Source organism: Anabrus simplex, chromosome 1, assembly GCF_040414725.1.
Source record: "Anabrus simplex isolate iqAnaSimp1 chromosome 1, ASM4041472v1, whole genome shotgun sequence".
Classification (NCBI taxonomy): Eukaryota; Metazoa; Arthropoda; class Insecta; order Orthoptera; family Tettigoniidae; genus Anabrus; species Anabrus simplex.
Window position 1 is genome coordinate 565604956 of NC_090265.1, and position 17508 is coordinate 565622463.

General features: G+C 40.8%; 1 protein-coding gene across 1 annotated transcript; it reads right to left on the bottom strand.

Moving 5' to 3' along the window:
- Positions 1-11881: 11881 nt before the first annotated feature.
- On the bottom strand, positions 11882-16525 carry LOC136870077 (cuticle protein 67-like). The gene is made up of 2 exons (XM_067144895.2): positions 16505-16525; positions 11882-12376 (listed from the first exon to the last, which is right to left on the bottom strand). Exons 1-2 carry the CDS (start codon positions 16514-16516, stop codon positions 11882-11884), a joined length of 507 nt encoding a protein of 168 aa, XP_067000996.2. The 5' UTR covers positions 16517-16525.
- Positions 16526-17508: the final 983 nt, after the last annotated feature.

The window sequence follows — 17508 nt, forward strand, 5'->3', positions numbered from 1 at the left end:
GACCAGAGTGTTGTTGTGTATTACGAACACTTGAAGCCCGGCGAAACCATTAATGCGCAGCGCTATCGCCAACAAATGATTAATTTAAAACACGCATTGATCGAAAGACGACCGGAATGGGCCAGAATACATGGCAAAGTGATTTTGTTACACGACAATGAGTCATCTCATACAGCAAAACTTCTGAAAGACACCTTGAAATTGCTTGGATGGGACATCCTTCCGCACCCGCCGTACTGCCCCGACCTCGCGCTGATTATCACCTCTTCGCATCAATGGGGCACGCGCTCGCAGAGCAGCAGTTCAGCAATTTCGAGGTAATTGGAAAATGGCTTGACGAATGGTTTGCCGCAAATACAAGCAGATTTTCTGGCATGGTATAAATAACTTACCTGAAAGATGGGCGAAGTGTATAGAAGACGATGGCCAATATTTTGAATATAAAAAAAAATGGAAGTGGAAAGGATGGTAAATAGACTCCATTGTCATAAAGCAGCAGGAATAGATGAAATTAGACCTGAAATGGTGAAGTATAGTGGGAAGGCAGGGATGAAATGGCTTCATAGAGTAGTAAAATTAGCGTGGAGTGTTGGTAAGGTACCTTCAGATTGGACAAAAGTAGTAATTGCTCCTATCTATCAGCAAGGGAACAGGAAGGATTGCAACAACTATCGAGGTATCTCATTGATTAGTATACCAGGCACCGGGCGAGTTGGCCGTGCGCGTAGAGGCGCGCGGCTGTGAGCTTGCATCCGGGAGATAGTAGGTTCGAATCCCACTATCGGCAGCCCTGAAGATGGTTTTCCGTGGTTTCCCATTTTCACACCAGGCAAATGCTGGAGCTGTACCTTAATTAAGGCCACGGCCGCTTCCTTCCAACTCCTAGGCCTTTCCCATCCCATCGTCTCCATAAGACCTATCTGTGTCGGTGCGACGTAAAGCCCCTAGCAAAAAAAAAAAAAAAAAAAAAAAGTATACCAGGCAAAGTATTCACTGGCATTTTGGAACGGAGGGTGCGATCAGTAGTTGAGAGGAAGTTGGATGAAAACCAGTGTGCTTTCAGACCACAGAGGGGCTGTCAGGATCAGATATTCAGTATGCGCCAGGTAATTGAAAAACGCTACAAGAGGAATAGGCAGTTGTGTTTATGTTTCGTAGATCTAAATAAAGCATATGGCAGGGTACTGAGGGAGAAGATGTTCACTATACTGGGGGACTATGGAATTAAAAGTAGATTATTAAAATCAATCAAAGGCATTTATGTTGACAATTGGACTTGAGTGAGAATTGATGGTAGAATGAGTTCTTCGTTCAGGGTACTTACTGGAGTTAGACAAGGCTGTAATCTTTCACCTTTGTTGTACGTAGTTTACGTGGATCATCTACTAAAAGGTATAAAATGGCAGGGAGGGATTCAGTTAAGTGGAAATGTAGTAAGCAGTCTGGCCTATGCTGACGACTTGGTCTTGATGGCAGATTGTGCCGAAAGCCTGCAGTCTAATATCTTAGAAAAATAGATGCAATGAGTATGGTGTGAAAATTAGCCTTTTGAAGATGTCAGTAGGTAAGAAATTCAACAGAATTGAATGTCAGATTGGTGATACAAAGCTAGAACAGGTCGATAATTTCAAGTATTTAGGTTGTGTGTTTTCCCAGGATGGTAATATAGTAAGTGAGATTGAATCAAGGTGTAGTAAAGCTAATGCAGTGAGCTCACAGTTGCGATCAGCAGTATTCTGTAAGAAGGAAGTCAGCTTCCAGACGAAACTATCTTTACATCAGTCTGTTTTCAGACCAACTTTGTTTTACGAGAGCGAAGGCTGGGTGGACTCGGGATATCTTATTCATAAGTTAGAAGAAACAGACATGAAAGTAGTGAGAATGATTGCTGATACAAACAGGTGGGAACAATGGCAGGAGGATGTTCGGAATGAGGGGATAAAGGCTAATTTAGGAATGAACTCGATGGATGAAGCTGTACGCGTAAACCGGCTTCGGTGGTGGGGTCATGTGAGGCGAATGGAGGTGGATAGATTGTCTAGGAGAATAATGGACTCTGTTATGGAGGGTAAGAGAAGTAGAGGTAGACCAAGACGACGATGGTTAGACTCAGTTGCTAACGATTTAAAGATAAGAGGTATAGAACTAAATGAGGCCACAGCACGAGTGTCAAATAGACGATTGTGGCGACGTTTAGTAAATTCACAAAGGCTTGCAGACTGAACGCTGAAAGGCATAACAGTCTATAATGATAATGTATGTATGTGTGTATGTATACAAAATGAATAATTTCCCTTGAAAATGACGTGTTTTCTTTACCACAAAACCGGCAAAAACTTAACGTATATACCTGGTAGATGTAATTTGCCGTTGTTTCTCCTCATCAGCTGGAATGAATTCCAGGATGGTACCTAAATCATTAAATCATTAGTCACTGTCATTCCTTTCTAATCATACCCTTCATCGATTAAAAACACCATAACCACATAACCACTGACTGGGGCGCGCATTTGGTGAAGAACTAACCTCCTTTCCTCAAGGTCACGGGTTCAAATGTTGGCTCAGGCTTTTGGCATTCAAGTGAAAAATTTTCGTGTGGAAATTAACTGAACAGTCCGTATGTTTATGAATGGAGTTTTTGTTGTGTACCATTTCAAGTACTCAAGCTATTTAGCGTTACCTAATATAATATATAAATTATAAACAGGGATCCTGTACATTCGCTGAATGAATAAATATTTGTAAATTTGAAGATTTATCTCCCAACCAACACTAGAATTAATTTCCATGGGTCAGATGATGATTAGCTGACAAATATCAACGGTCTTTGGGTCCCCTGTATGCTAATTTCAGTTATATTGTGAAGAAATGTGTGCCTTCCCATCAATGTGTAACTCAGCTGGAAAGAATCAATAAATTACAAGGAAACGCGTGATGTGTGATTGAGCGTTTGTGTCCAAATCGAAAGTTGTCCGGCATTTTCATAACTTTTGCTGATGATGATTCACAGGAATTCTTCCAATTGGTGAATATTTTGAAATTATTCACATTCGCTGAAAAAGAATAAGATGACGCCAACAAGCAGTTCCTCCTCGATATCCAGTAGAGCGATAGAACCTATACGATTCAGTACTTCAGCGACTTTAGGGACTAACAACCTTTCCCAATGGTAGAATAGGCGCCTACAAACTGTTGTAGGATAAGTCCTCATTAGTTCATAACCGAACTGCAACAGGAACACACAGATATTCAAACAATACTAAGCCAACTATAGTTTGGTCGAACAATGTGGAATTCGTAATGCCGCCGTCAAGAAACTACATATTACTACATTTCTAACATTGTTACCTAAATTCCAACAATATCAAGTGTAATTAAAAGGTGTTGAACATAATGCTGTATAACATTTCACTGAGTGTGGAACAAGTGTCTTTACAAATGTTTTACTCAAGAATTCACATTTATTGGGGACAAAAGTTTTAGGAACTAAATTTATTAGGAATAATAGATTGGGAAAAGTGCGTTCTAATTAGATATATCCTGTCGTTTTTAAAAATAGTCGTGCGTGTGAGAACTAGGACAACTTCCCCAAGAGCAGCGTTATGTATTTCATCATCGAAACCTCAGGTAGAACATCCACGTTCAGCTCCAGAAAATAGTGGCCTTTGAAATTGCAGTATTTTGAAGAAATGGTAGTTTAGAAGAAGGCCTAAAATTTAATTCTAAAATATTTTTATTAGAGGACCTATCTTAATGAAAATCGGTATAAAAAGTCGACGAATAATTCGCTACAATCTAGGCTATACATAATTATATTAACGCTGAGTGAAATGGTAGTTTCGAGCGACAAATACTACATACGGTAACTAAAGTTACCGGTATATAGTATTTCCGATCATTTATGTCATATACACTTTTACAGTACCGGCTATGCTAACGGAGATATTCATGAATTTGGATTTTTGTTGCTAAGATCATACCAGCGCCGAATCACGAGAAAATGGGTAAACAGACTTTAATGGAAATCGGTATATAATACAAGACAGAACAACTTTCAGAAGATTGACACAAAATTTCAATGGTTTCCAGGAGAAGGAAAAGAGGAAAGGTAATAATAACATCTGGGCACAAGAGAGGAGGAAACAGCAATGTGAAAGGATGAAGAACTATTTTAAGTCAAGAAAAGAAGGATTAACATGAATGCACAGGGTAACTTTCCGTGGTCCTTAGATGGCCAAAATCGAAGAAAGAAGAAGAAAATCGAAATGCAAAGTCAGGGAATAAGGAACTACAGTCTACGCTATAAATAATTTTGTAAGACGTCCTCACATCACAGAGTTGCAAGAAAACTAAATGTGAAGGCCTACAATACGGGAAGCTCATAACATTGATCAGCAATAACGCTACATTGACCATTGTTTTTTGTGATGCGCTTTGTGTCTCTGTTGCCACTCATCTCCGTTAGTACGATTACTGCTGTATACAGAGTACTTTTGTCTTAATTTGCTTTACGTCGCACCGACAAACATAGATCTTATGGCGACGATGGGATAGGAAAGGGCTAGGAGTGGGAAAGAAGCGGCCCTGGCCTTAATTACGGTACAGCACCAGCATTTGCCTGCTGTGAAAATGGGAAACCACGGAAAACCATCTTCAAGGCTGTCGACGGTGGGGTTCGAACCCACTACCTCCGGATGCAAGCTCACAGCAGCGCGCCCCTAATCGCACATTCAGTTCTACCAGTCGACCGAGTATAACAGCCTGTCAGAATATTGGCGGGAAGTAGCTGGGGAGTTAGTTAACTTTCTTCTTTAGCATGGCATTCCTAGGTTCATAAATTTTCTGAAACTACTGGTGCATAACACACTGTTCATTATAGCATGCGAACTATTCAATCCCTACTCTGAGGCACTGATTACAATGAGCATTGTGCATATTTAAGGGAATAATGGCAGAGCAGTGTTCACGGCTGTCTGCGGCCGGGTCATTCCAGCACTGGAACATTGGGCTGTTAGATCGGCACCGTAGTAATGTTAGTTAAAAGTGGAAAAATGTGCGGGTTTTCATTTGATCTAGTAATCTATATGATAACATTGCTTTTAATTGCTACATTTCTACTGACGTTTTTGTAACGGCCTAAGTTGAGTTCAGTTAGGAAAACCGCAAAGACAGTCTTTCTGAGAATCACGTAGCGAAGCACGGGTACATCAGCTAGTTTAATATAAATAGCTGCGAGCGCTGCCCAGGTTCTATTTTATTACCTGTTAGTTATGTGTGAAGTGTTTATTGTAGACGAGCAAATGTACCCGTGCTTCGCTTCGGTATTCTACATTGTATTCGCATATCAAAGTAAATACTGTACATGCAGTATATAATGTTGCTTTAAAAATTGCATGTGTCTTAGCGTTATCCGAGAAACTGCAGGGGGTGGTCCTCATACGCTGTTTCCAATGTAAAATGTTTGTTACGGATTTGTGATATAACGGCAGGCTCACTTGCCTACTGCCATTCACAAACGAGTTGGGAAGTATACATTATATTTGCAGGCCCCATTTCCTACTGCGCGCTCACAATCGATTTGGGGAGTTTTCGTTACAATGGCACGCCCCTATCGTACTTCCAGAGAGATAACAGTTGAGGAGTTTTTTTATTATAATGACTGGAAAATTCCCTACTATCAGTCGGAATTGAGTTGTGCAGTTATCATTATAATGACAGGCCTCTTTTCCTACTGCCAGCCAGCTTAATGCCAGTCACAAAAAGTTGGTGAGTTTCCATCAAAATAGAAGGCCAATATGACTATGCTAGTCAAATTTTATATGAGTACATTTGTTAATAATGGCGGGCACCCTTGCCTACAGCTGAACACAAACGGGTAGGGGAGTTTTAAACAAAAGTGCATGCTCCCTTGCCTTTTGCAAATCAAATCGGGAAGTGAATTGTTCATTACAATGGTAGGCCTTCCTTACTAATGCCAGCTACAAAGGAGTTGGAGAAGGACCCCATTCCTACTGCCAGTCAAAGTCGGTGTGGGGAGTACTGAATACAATAGCAAACACACACTTTCTCGATCGCTACAAATCGACATCAGTGGATATATATAGATCGACATACGAAAGTATATGCATGTTTACAATATTGCAGACCTTCATTTACAGATTAACTGCTGCTGAACGGTACGTCATATCGACAAAGGATTATACCATAAGACGCCTCATTTAGCGGCCTAAATGGCCAGTCCTATGATATCTCATATATTCGTAGGTCAGTTTGAGTTAGAATCGTTGAATAGGGTAAAATTTATGTAGGATATCTCACATTGCATTACTTTTCGGATAATTATGTGGCTGCTACATACATAGCATTTGGCTCACATATGGCTACTGGGTGGGCCAATTTTCGTGTAGAGTTTGATATTTCTATCTTTCTATAAGTGATTTAAGGTATGAATTATGCATGTGAAAAGCACATATTTACTTAACATCGAGAAATAGAGAAAAATCAAACTTAAAGGGGATAAGGATACGACAAGAGGTCATAAGACCAAGGTTGTAGTTCACTCAAAATTGAACGGAAATTCTGCCATCCGTTATGTGATAGGACCTCACACATTTATCCCACGAAATATCTCGAAACGAAGGTCTGCAAAATCATTAAAATTGCCTCCATATTTCGATATTCTTCGGGGATAAATTGTGAAAAATTTAAAGATCATGGAAGTTTTCCGTTCGTTACAGACTAAAATTTCAATTTTCTTATTCGTCTGGAATATTATGCTGCAATCTGGATTTTGGGCGAGGGTGGTAAAAAGTAGGACTTTCAGGAAACTAAACAAAAAAATATGCAGAAGGTCATAATTACCCCTTAAACGGTTAGCTGTATGAAAATTTCGCCAAAATAGTCAGTGTTCAGGCACACAGTCGTTATGATTTTATTTATAGGCCTATAGATAGATAAGGAATCTGCTCCACGTACAACACCTTTTGGCCTATGTCCGCTGGACTTGACCTGCAAAACTGACCGTTCATAATATCTGCCTTATTAATCCTCCTGTCGAAAAAATTAATATAAAGAAGTTATAGAAATGGATTTCCATTAAGTTTGGTCGATTTCCAATCAGGTTGGTCTTGTACTGTATATTTTGTGGAAGAGTAAAATCACCATTTCGGTTCCCTATAAACCGCCAGTCCATTCCGGGAACATGAAATGTTATTGACCATTAAAATCTTCCTTTGGACAGGTGGATGCTAATATATAAAATTTGGTTCAAATATCTTCAGTACTTTTCAAGTTGTAAAAAATATGTTTTACACGCACTCGCTCTTAAGTCTGGGGAGACATGTACCGAAAAATTGTCCGTTAATGATATCTCCCTTATTAATCCTCGTATCAAAAGGATGCACATGAGAGAAAAAGGTTTAGAAATTTATTTCCATTAAGGCAGGTAGAGTCCGCCTCTGTGGTGTAGTGGTTAGCGTGATTAGCTGCCACCCCCGGAGGTCCGGGTTCGATTCCCGGCTCTGCCACAAAATTTGAAAAGTGGTACGAGGGCTGGAACGGGGTCCACTCAGCCTCGGGAGGTCAACTGAGTAGAGGTGGGTTCGATTCCCACCTCAGCCATCCTGGAAGTGGTTTTCCGTGGTTCCCCACCATCTCCTCCAGGAAAATGCCGGGATGGTACCTAACTTAAGGCCACGGCCGCTTCCTTCCCTATTCCTTGCCTATCCCTTCCAATCTTCCCATCCCCCTACAAGGCCCCTGTTCACCATAGCAGGTGAGGCCGCCTGGGCGAGGTACTGGTCATACTCCCAGTTGTATCCCCCGACCAAGAGTCTGAAGCTCCAGGACACTGCTCTTGAGGCGGTAGAGGTGGGATCCCTCGCTGAGTCCGAGGGAAAAGCCGACCCTGGAGGGTAAACAGATGATGATGATGATGATGATGATGATGAAGGCAGGTAGATTTCCATTAAGTTTGGTTGTGTATATTTTGTGGGAGTGCAAAATCACGGTTTCGGTTTCGTATAAACCCCCAGTCAATTCAGGGATTTAGAAACAATACTTGCCCTAAAACCTACCCAAGGACAGGTAGATTCTAAATATGAAGATTGGTCGAAATATAACCAATAGTTTCCAAGTCATTGACAAACAGACAAACAAAAAGACGGACAAACAGATGGGCAAACAGACACCAAAGGTAAAAATATGCAAACGGTCAATATTACATCTGAAACGAATAACTGTACGGAAATTTCCGCCAAAATAGTCAATTTACAGACACACTCCAGAAGTGCAGACCTTTATTTCGAGAGTTACTGCTTTGAAACTGTACGACATATCTACAAACGGACTTCACCGTCAGACGCCCCTTTCAGTATTCCACATGGTTGGTCGTACTCCATCTTCTCGTATCTCCTATATTTATGGGTTAGATTGAGTTAGTGTCATTGAATGGGGTGAAATTTTGTACCGTTTTCACATACCAATTTATATTTTTGATACTCCTGTGACAGCTAGAATCATAGAATTTGGCTATCACATGGCCACTGCTCATGTCAATGTGCGTGCAGAATATTATGATTCCATCTTTCATATAAGTGTACCAAATGAAAACATATACGTCTAAAAGTACAAAATTAACTTGAAATCGAGAACTACAGCTCTATTTAACTTATAAGGGATAAAAATACGACAAAAATTCATAGGACCAAAGTTGTAGATCTCTCCAAAATGAAACGCCATTTGCTTTCTGATTTGTGATTCGACTTACCGATTAGCCACCAATTATCCCAAAAGGAAGGTCTGCACCGTCGTTAAAATTGCATCCATATTTCGATATTTTTCGGAGCCAAAAGTTATACATTTGCATAGCTTAGAATATTTTCTCAAAGATAAGAGTGTCCAGCTTTCGGTATTAGCACACGCATACATACGGAGTAATTAAGGAAGAAAATAATACAGCTAACAAAGTTGAAATTAATAGAAAATGGATTTATAACTGAGGGCAGCCGGATGAGTACAAATATGTAAATACCAAGTGACTGCATTGGAAAATCAAATGCCCCTCAGTAAATTATGCTGGTGTGAGTTATGGATATAAGAAAGTAGTAACAGAGGAGAAATTTAGGCGTAGGGATTCATGGGGAAACAGACAAGATGATGACTAATGGTGTTACTATTGAAGCTATTTGAGGACGGTTAAAACCTCCAACGATATTCCGCCAGTATTCCGCAGAATGGCCGATTGCTTTCTACCCAAGGAACAACCACGAATTGAGGCAAATGGCAATACGTTTCTTCCATGCTGGCAAGCAGTCAGAGACGTTGCCATGGTAGCCTGTAGGTTCGTTGTCGGTCTTTCGGTCACTCAATGCACAGCAGAGAGAGTAATTTTCTCCGTTATTTGAAGATTAAGGTAAATTATGAACATAACAAAAGTTGTTTATAATGAAGAGACGTTTCACATAAGGTCCGGAATTTAGAGAAAATCAATAGTATAAGAGAAAATGGAGGAAAGCCGTTCTGGTTTTCCTATAAAACCCCCGTCTATTCAAAGATTTTAAAATGGCATGCATATCGAAACCTTCCTCGGGATGAGTATACTCTAAATATGAATTTTGGTTGAGATCTATCCGGCCGTTTCGCCGTGATGTTGGAGCGAACAGACGAACAGAGAGACAAACAGACGCGAAAAATAAAAACCACCGATTCAGACTTGAGTTGACTTAAAACGGATAAATATCTGAAAAATTGGAAAAACAAACGAAATTACAGACAGCGGACCACTTACAACTTTACAAATTATATAGATTTCTTTATTGTGATGTTGACTGATAATTTACGAACTTTTTTAAAAATATTGTTTCACATCGCCCCAAATCTTATGGCGACGATGGGATAGGAAATGGTCAGGAGTGGGAAGAAAGCGATCATGGCGTGAAATAAGGTACAGTCCCAACATTTCCTGGTGTGAAAGTAGGAAACCATGGAAAACCACCTTCGAGCAGACGACAATAGGGTTCGAACCCACTAGCTCCCAAACGCAAGCTGACAGCTAAGTGACCCAAACCGCGCAACCACTCGCTTGGTTTTTACGAACTATTTTCTAGCTTTAGAGTTATTGTTGTGTGTTTAATTTGAAGTCTTAGATTATTTTGTTTCAGATGGAACTTCGTACCTCCGGCAACACAAACTGTCTGGGAAGTAATTGATCTTTCAAATTAAAAAGTGATAACGGTATGTATTTACACGCAGTGCTGTAGATCTGAAGTATATGGTTCCAGCTGTATTTGGAATTGTCACCAATCAGCCTAGAGAATCCAAAACTGTAAATTCAGTACTGATATCTGTCTTTTTGGACATTTTATTTCCCACTCCTTATGATCCGCATACCGATGAAGGCTGAATTTGGACATAAATGTCATCCGGAGTGTCACCATCCAACCCTGTGACCCCGAACACTACACATATATAGTTAGTTTTCGATTACTTTTCTCCCTCCCCGCTCCACCACTAGGGGTGCTAGAGTGTGTCTTACTCCCATGGCATTTCTCTCCAGATAGTATCAAGTCATACGTGTACCAAGTTTGGTTGAAATTGCAAGTCGCCGTCATTTCTAACCGATTAGCTTCGCCAGTATCTTTACGTAACGATATTGCTCCTTAGCTGTATGCAACCCGCTAGGTACAGAATGTACTGCGGGCTAGTGTAGTCCTTCGCCTGCAGTTATTGGAGTGATCATCTAATGACTTGATTTTATGATTACACAAATCTGACTGACAGTAGAGACGTACCAATGTCTCATAATTTACCGGTAGGTTATTTCGGACAGATTAAAACAGAAATGAAGCAAATCGGTCCATTAGAACGGATGTAGGATTGGCCGAAGCTGTTTTCAGTATTTTTTTTTTTTTTTTTTTGCTAGTGGCTTTACGTCGCACCGACACAGACAGGTCTTATAGCGACGATGTGATAGGAAACGTCTAGGAGTGGAAAGAAAGTAGCCGTGGCCTTAATTAAGATACAGCCCCAGTATTTGCCTGGTGTGGAAATGGGAAAGCACGAAAAACCATCTTCAGAACTGCCGACAGAGGAGTTCGAGTCCACTATCCCCCAAATATAAGCTGACAGCTATTTGGCCCAAATCGAGCAGGCACTCGCTCGGTGAAATAAAAAAGCAGCAAATCTTATTCGAATTATAGGGATTATATCATTCGGGTACACTGACCTTAAAAAAAGAACATTTTAAATACAAGTCAATAAATTTAAAAGTCCGTACTGCAGAGGTTTCAGAGATACAGGTACCAACACCTGGCAATTTTTTTTTTTTTTTTTGCTAGTTGTTTTTCGTCGCACCGACACAGATAGGTCTTATGGCGACGATGGGACAGGAAAGGGCTAGGAGTGGGAAGGAAGCGGCCGTGGCCTTAATTAAGGTACAGCCCCAGCATTTGCCTGGTGTGGAAATGGGAAACCATGGAAAACCATTTTCAGCGCTGCCGACAGTGGGGTTCGAAACTACTATCTCCCGAATAGTGGATACTGGCCGCACTTAAGCGACTGCAGCTATCGAGCTCGGTCCTGGCAATTTTAACGATATTGGACCACCCAGGTTCTCTTTAGTAAGTGCCTAGTTACCACAATTACCAATTTCAGTTTTTTGACATACCGATGGATTTAGGATGTAATGGCGGGATTGTAATAAACGATAGCATGTACACAAAGAATAATATTTATTTTTCAGTCATTTGTAAACAGCATAATAAATAAATAACAGACAAATAAATACTTGTGGACGGAGAAAGGTGAGTGAGAAGAAAGAAGATGTTTTGTACTAGAAAGAAGGTAAGGTACGAGGTGAGGTTAGACAGTGGCAGATAGGTACTTAGTAAGAATAGACATGGCCAAGGGCGTTGCTGTAGGTCATGTGAGCGACAGCGGGAGCAGCGGAGTAGGCGACGCCGAGGAGACCAGCGCGAGCAACGGGGGCAGCATAACCGACGGCGGGAGCAGCATAGCCGACAGCGGCGGGAGCGGCGTATCCGTGGTAGGCAGCGTAGGCGGGAGCGGCAACGGCTCCGTAGGCAAGAGCGTCGTTGCTCACGCGGACATCAGACTTGCTGACGCTGGAGTAAGGAGTGTTGATAGACTTGGAGTAGGTGGAGATCTGTCCCAGGTTACCAGGAGTCCTCAGGATGTTTGACTGCTGGGCAGTGATGGCGGGGGTAGCGTAAGAATGGCCATAGGCAGGGGCGGCGTAGCCGTAGGCGGGGGCAGCGTATGCGGGGGCAGCATATGCAGGGGCAGCATAGCCGATAGCCGCAGGGGCTCCCAAGTAGCCGGCGTTGGCAACAGCCAATACAGCAGCGAGGATGATAACCTGAAATGAAAGTACATTTCTATTAAGAATTGTTGTTGTCGTTTTTGTTGTGGTTTGAGTCATCAGTCCGTAGACTAGTTTGATACAGCCCTCCATGCCACCCTATCCTCTGCTAACCTTTTCATTTCTACGTAACTACTACATCCTATATCTGCTCTGATCTGCTTGTCATATTTATACCTTGGCCTACCCCTACTGTTCTTACCACCTACACTGCCTCAAAAACCTTCTGCACAGGACCTAGATGTCTTAAGATGTGCCTTATCATTCTATCCCTTCTTCTGGTCAAATTTAGCCAAATCGATCTCTTCTCACCAATTCGATTCAGCATCTCGTCAATCGTGATTCTAACTACCCATGCCACCTTCAGCATTCTTCTGTAACACCACATTTCAAAAGCTACTATTTTCTTTCTTTCCGAGCTAGTTATCGTCCATTTTTCACTTCCATACATTGCCACGCTTCAGACGAAAGTCTTCAAGATCATCTTTCTAATTCCTATATCAATCAACGTTCATATATTTTTTATCAAATGATCAGAATATAATCCATACAAGGAAGCAAATGCCATCACGTTTCTCACTGGAATGCCATCTCCCTTGAAACTTGTATACAATTTTTATGTTACTGTGCCTTTAAATATTGCACTATTTACCTTTGTTGGGCAAGTAAGGTAATTCTAGGCAGCGCTATCATAAACCCTTTGTGATATTTTCACTCGCCCGCTTCCAAAGTGTAAAGCAACAGGTCATTTTCCACTTAGACGTAAAGAACTCCAGTACACACCTTACCATTATAATTGAAATGTCCCTTCAAATGCTACAAATCTGTCTTTCTCATCACAGTTCATTAACATACCAGATGCCGATGACACGGTGTTGTCGCATTTGAACACCTACAAATACAAACTACCTCCGGGGATAGTACCCACTACACTTGGAACGGAAGGACTTTGAGTAATTAATTGTTAGTCTGAGATCTGATGGTGTATTTTAACATCCCATTCTAGAAGACCTTCAACTGAACTTGCAGATTCATCCAGTTGCCGGATGATACAATTTCATTGCAGATTTTCACCAATACCTTTCCGTGGATGAATGAAGGGAAGTCTTCCCAGTGATCTATCTCCACAGTAAGTGCCGATACCTGCCCTGTTCTGACCCTTACCCCTCCCGTCGTTGCGGAAAATCTACCTGAATTACTGCGAGTTTAGACAAGTAGCTGGCTATATCTACTCCTTCTTATTGTAACTTTCACTTATTCCATGTATAAGCTATCAACGTTATGGTTTCATTAACATTACGCTTATTGTTGTTGTTGTTGTTGCTTGTTGCTTAAAGGGGCCTAACACCTAAGTTCATCGGCCATTTAACATTACGTAACTACTTACAATATATATTATTACTATTACTGTTTCATTTTATACAATTATTACTTGCCTAACAGTGTTTAAAATGAACATATAGACAAAGGAACCATGTTTTATATATATATGGGCTTATTTTTGGTATTTTGAAGTTATACTAAACAACAGTTTATGGTAACTATGGTCTTGGCAAAGTTCACTCATGCTTTATACAGCAGTTGATAAAGCTTTCCCTGTGTTACTTTTGACGCTCAGACAACGAATAGTTATGTAATCTATGGAGAAAACGTTTGTGATAACAGCAATGATAAAATGGTAATATAATAGTTTTATTTACCTGTATTTCCTCCAATGATAGGCTGCCTAAAGCTAAAAAAGTATACCAGTACAATATGTATGTTAAGATATATCAAAAGTGTTAAGGCTTCGTGGAATTTCTCTGTTTCACCAGATTACTCACAATATTACGAAAAGCTACACACGAGATTTGTGATCATTTGAGGGCGAAAATAGCCATATCAGAAAATACAACGTTGGGAATATCCACCATTTTTAAACAAACTACTAACAATTTTAAAGTTATTACCCTCGATCCGATGAAAAGTCATACAACTCCTAGACTGGAAAATATTATATGCCTCTCTGAAGTAAATAACGGCTGGTTTTCCTGTTTTTGTCTTCTTTTTTTTTTTTTTTTTTTTTTTTTTTTTGTAAAATGCTATTTGTTCCGGGCGTCGACCCATGTGGATTGTTGCCCCTACCGGCATCATATTGTATGAACCTGCGTGTAATTGGAATGGAGATAGTGCGGATTGTTGTGTGTGAGGAAAGGAAGATTAAGGACGTCACAAACACCCAGCCCCCAGGCCAGGGATATTAATTATTACAATTGAAAAACCCTGATCGGCCGGGTGACGGGCGGATGCGCTGTCCCCTACACCGCGGGGCCAGACTAATGCTGGTTAGTAAACTGCTCATTTCACTGCGGTGAACTCACCTGGTTGAATGGTGGGATCCAGTATATACGTGTAATAAACCTCGGATGTTATAACTGAGCTGGTTCACCATTAGAGAGTGTATACCAAAACCAACTTCAATTCTCAATTGATAAATCAGAAGAGCAAATCATTTTTAATGTTCCCCGGTAACATTTTATGATTTTCAGATACTACTCTACTCACTGCATTTTCGGTGTAAGCAGTGTACATTCCTGTCCTTGAAACGAGATCATACTGCGTTTGATACTGGTCACAAGAGGATTGTTCCGAATGGACCAGACGGATTTCAGTGAAACGTAAGAGTAATAATGATTTTGCAGTATAATAATAATACTAATAATAATACATAATCGTTTTGCGTCCTATTAACTACATTTACGCTTTCTGGATCACCGAGGTGACAGAATTTTTTCCCACGGAAGTTCCTTTACGTGCCCTTAAATATACCGACACGAAGCTGACTTATTTAAGCACCTGCAAATTCCACTAGGCAGAGCCGAATCGAACTCGTCAACTTGGACTCGGAAAGTAAGCGCTCTACCGCCCGAGCTAATCAGCGCGGTTAAAAGTTTCTTGTTAGTAAAGCAATTCATTGTTATTGTTGGATTATATCAGGAAGACATGCTGCGTTTTGATCAACAAAAGCTTTCTATGTGGTTTAAGAGAATCCGAAATGAAGCTGTGTTACTACCTGAAGGTAGTCCAGTTAGGAATGTTATGCACGAATAGTATGGAAATTGTCTGTCTGGATAAATACGGCATACGTAGGCCTTCCTACCCCGATTTTGTGGTAAATCCCTTATCATCTTTCCGCTTAATTTTCTTCAATTGAGGGATGAATTTAATATGCACATGGTTCTTTTCTGTTCAGTAGATCCTTCAAATTGCTGGGTCTGCTTTTCGGAATATAGTGCGTACATGTGGATGTCACCAGGATAACTGATGAAACGGCAAAGCTCTGACTTTAAGAAACCAAATTGTTGAGTTCGATCGCAGCTCAGACCTGTAGTACTGGAAGATGCTTATATACTCCAGTCTCCCGTCACTAAATGTACTGAGACGCAGAAAACGTGTGCGGAGCAATTTTGCTGCACTTCGGCGTCTCCAAAGACCGTAAAAGGAAATAGTGGACGTAAAACCAGCAAGATAGTTATTTGTTATGAAATATGTAATTTAAATTGTTCCATAATAAACAGCATGTGTCATTTGAAGGGTCGAATATGAGACGCTACTGTGTAAATCTCTAGATCGTCGCCTAAACATTGTAATTTTAAAAGTTCTGAAAATGGTGTACTCTGGTTCTGATAACGGAGGGACTCCGCGAGTGTGTTATAAATCCAAAATCTGATATTGTCAATTTTCGCTACACTTTCTTTAAAAATAAAAGCTGTGTTTAAAACTCCACCCGGTCTTTCCTATTTGAACTGCTGTCTCCATGCTTCATAAACACCAACGGTGAAAAATCCTAGATAAAGCTCACAGAAAACAATGTACTTCAGGTCAGATTACTTAATCTTTGATTTACGTAAGTATGATAAAAATATCGATTTCATGTTCATAATTGAATGTGTATGTCCAATGTATCATGAAGACTCAGAGTTAAGGAGAGTGCCCCATACCTCACTAGACTCCTGTCATAAAACTTAAAAATAGTCCCATAATCAAGAATAAAATTCGTAAACTGTAACTTGTGGATTGAATAACGCAATCGCCCTCTTTTTAGGATACTCTAGGACAGTGAACTGCTTGCCGAAAGATATTTACCTTGAAAGCCATTGTAGAGTGTCTTGGTGGGACTGATAGCCCGTACAGTTCGGGCCAAGCTTATATAGCGAGCTGTGTGTGCTGGACCCACATGCCCTCAGGGGAAGGTGCAGCATGCGGCTCGCTGGTCCACACACACACACACACACACACACACACACACACACACACACACACACACACACACACACAGAGAGAGCACAGCCATCAGCCACATCAACATTATATAATACAATACTCCATAGAACAGAAGGCCATTTCTCTTATCATAAGCGTGATATCCTATTTCCCACTGAATTGTCAGATCTTTTATTGCAGTAATGACCTTGACTATGACCGGCAGGAATGTCATTCAAGAATCGCAGTCAGCGGTGGAGATATTGACCTCCCTAAACGCGGGAGCACCGATCTTTAAGCAGTTCGCCCAACGAGGGCTCGTCATTGTTTAGAATATTTAATATTAGCCCGTTCTTACCATAGTCAATGCTGGAGAACATCATAGTGTATTAGAGTCCAGCTGGCCGGGAATTATATTCCTGTACCCGGTAAAAAAGTATAAATTTAATGACTAAGGTTTTCACCGGCATTTTAGCCTTCGGCTCAGAGGATACCGGGATTGATTCCTGGATTTTATCTGCGTGTGGTTAATGGTTATGGTTAACTCTTCTGTTTGCAATCGTCTTAATATACGTCTTCTCATCTGTATATATAATACACCACTGTACAAAGCACCACAGAAACACGCAAGAAATAATACTATCACTCCGCATAGGAATTGCGTCAAGAAAGCTATCCGGTCACAAAATTGTGCCCCATCCACGTGAAGTATGGAATCCAGTAAATTGAGAAATAGACTAGGAACTCCGGGCAAATATATTGGCTAGAACAAGGGGTCACAGGTAACATAATTAAGTCATTGGCTAAATCTAATTTGCCGTTGTTTCTCCTCGTCAGCTAAGGTGCATTCCAGGATGGTACCTAATTCATACGTCACTGCCGCTCCT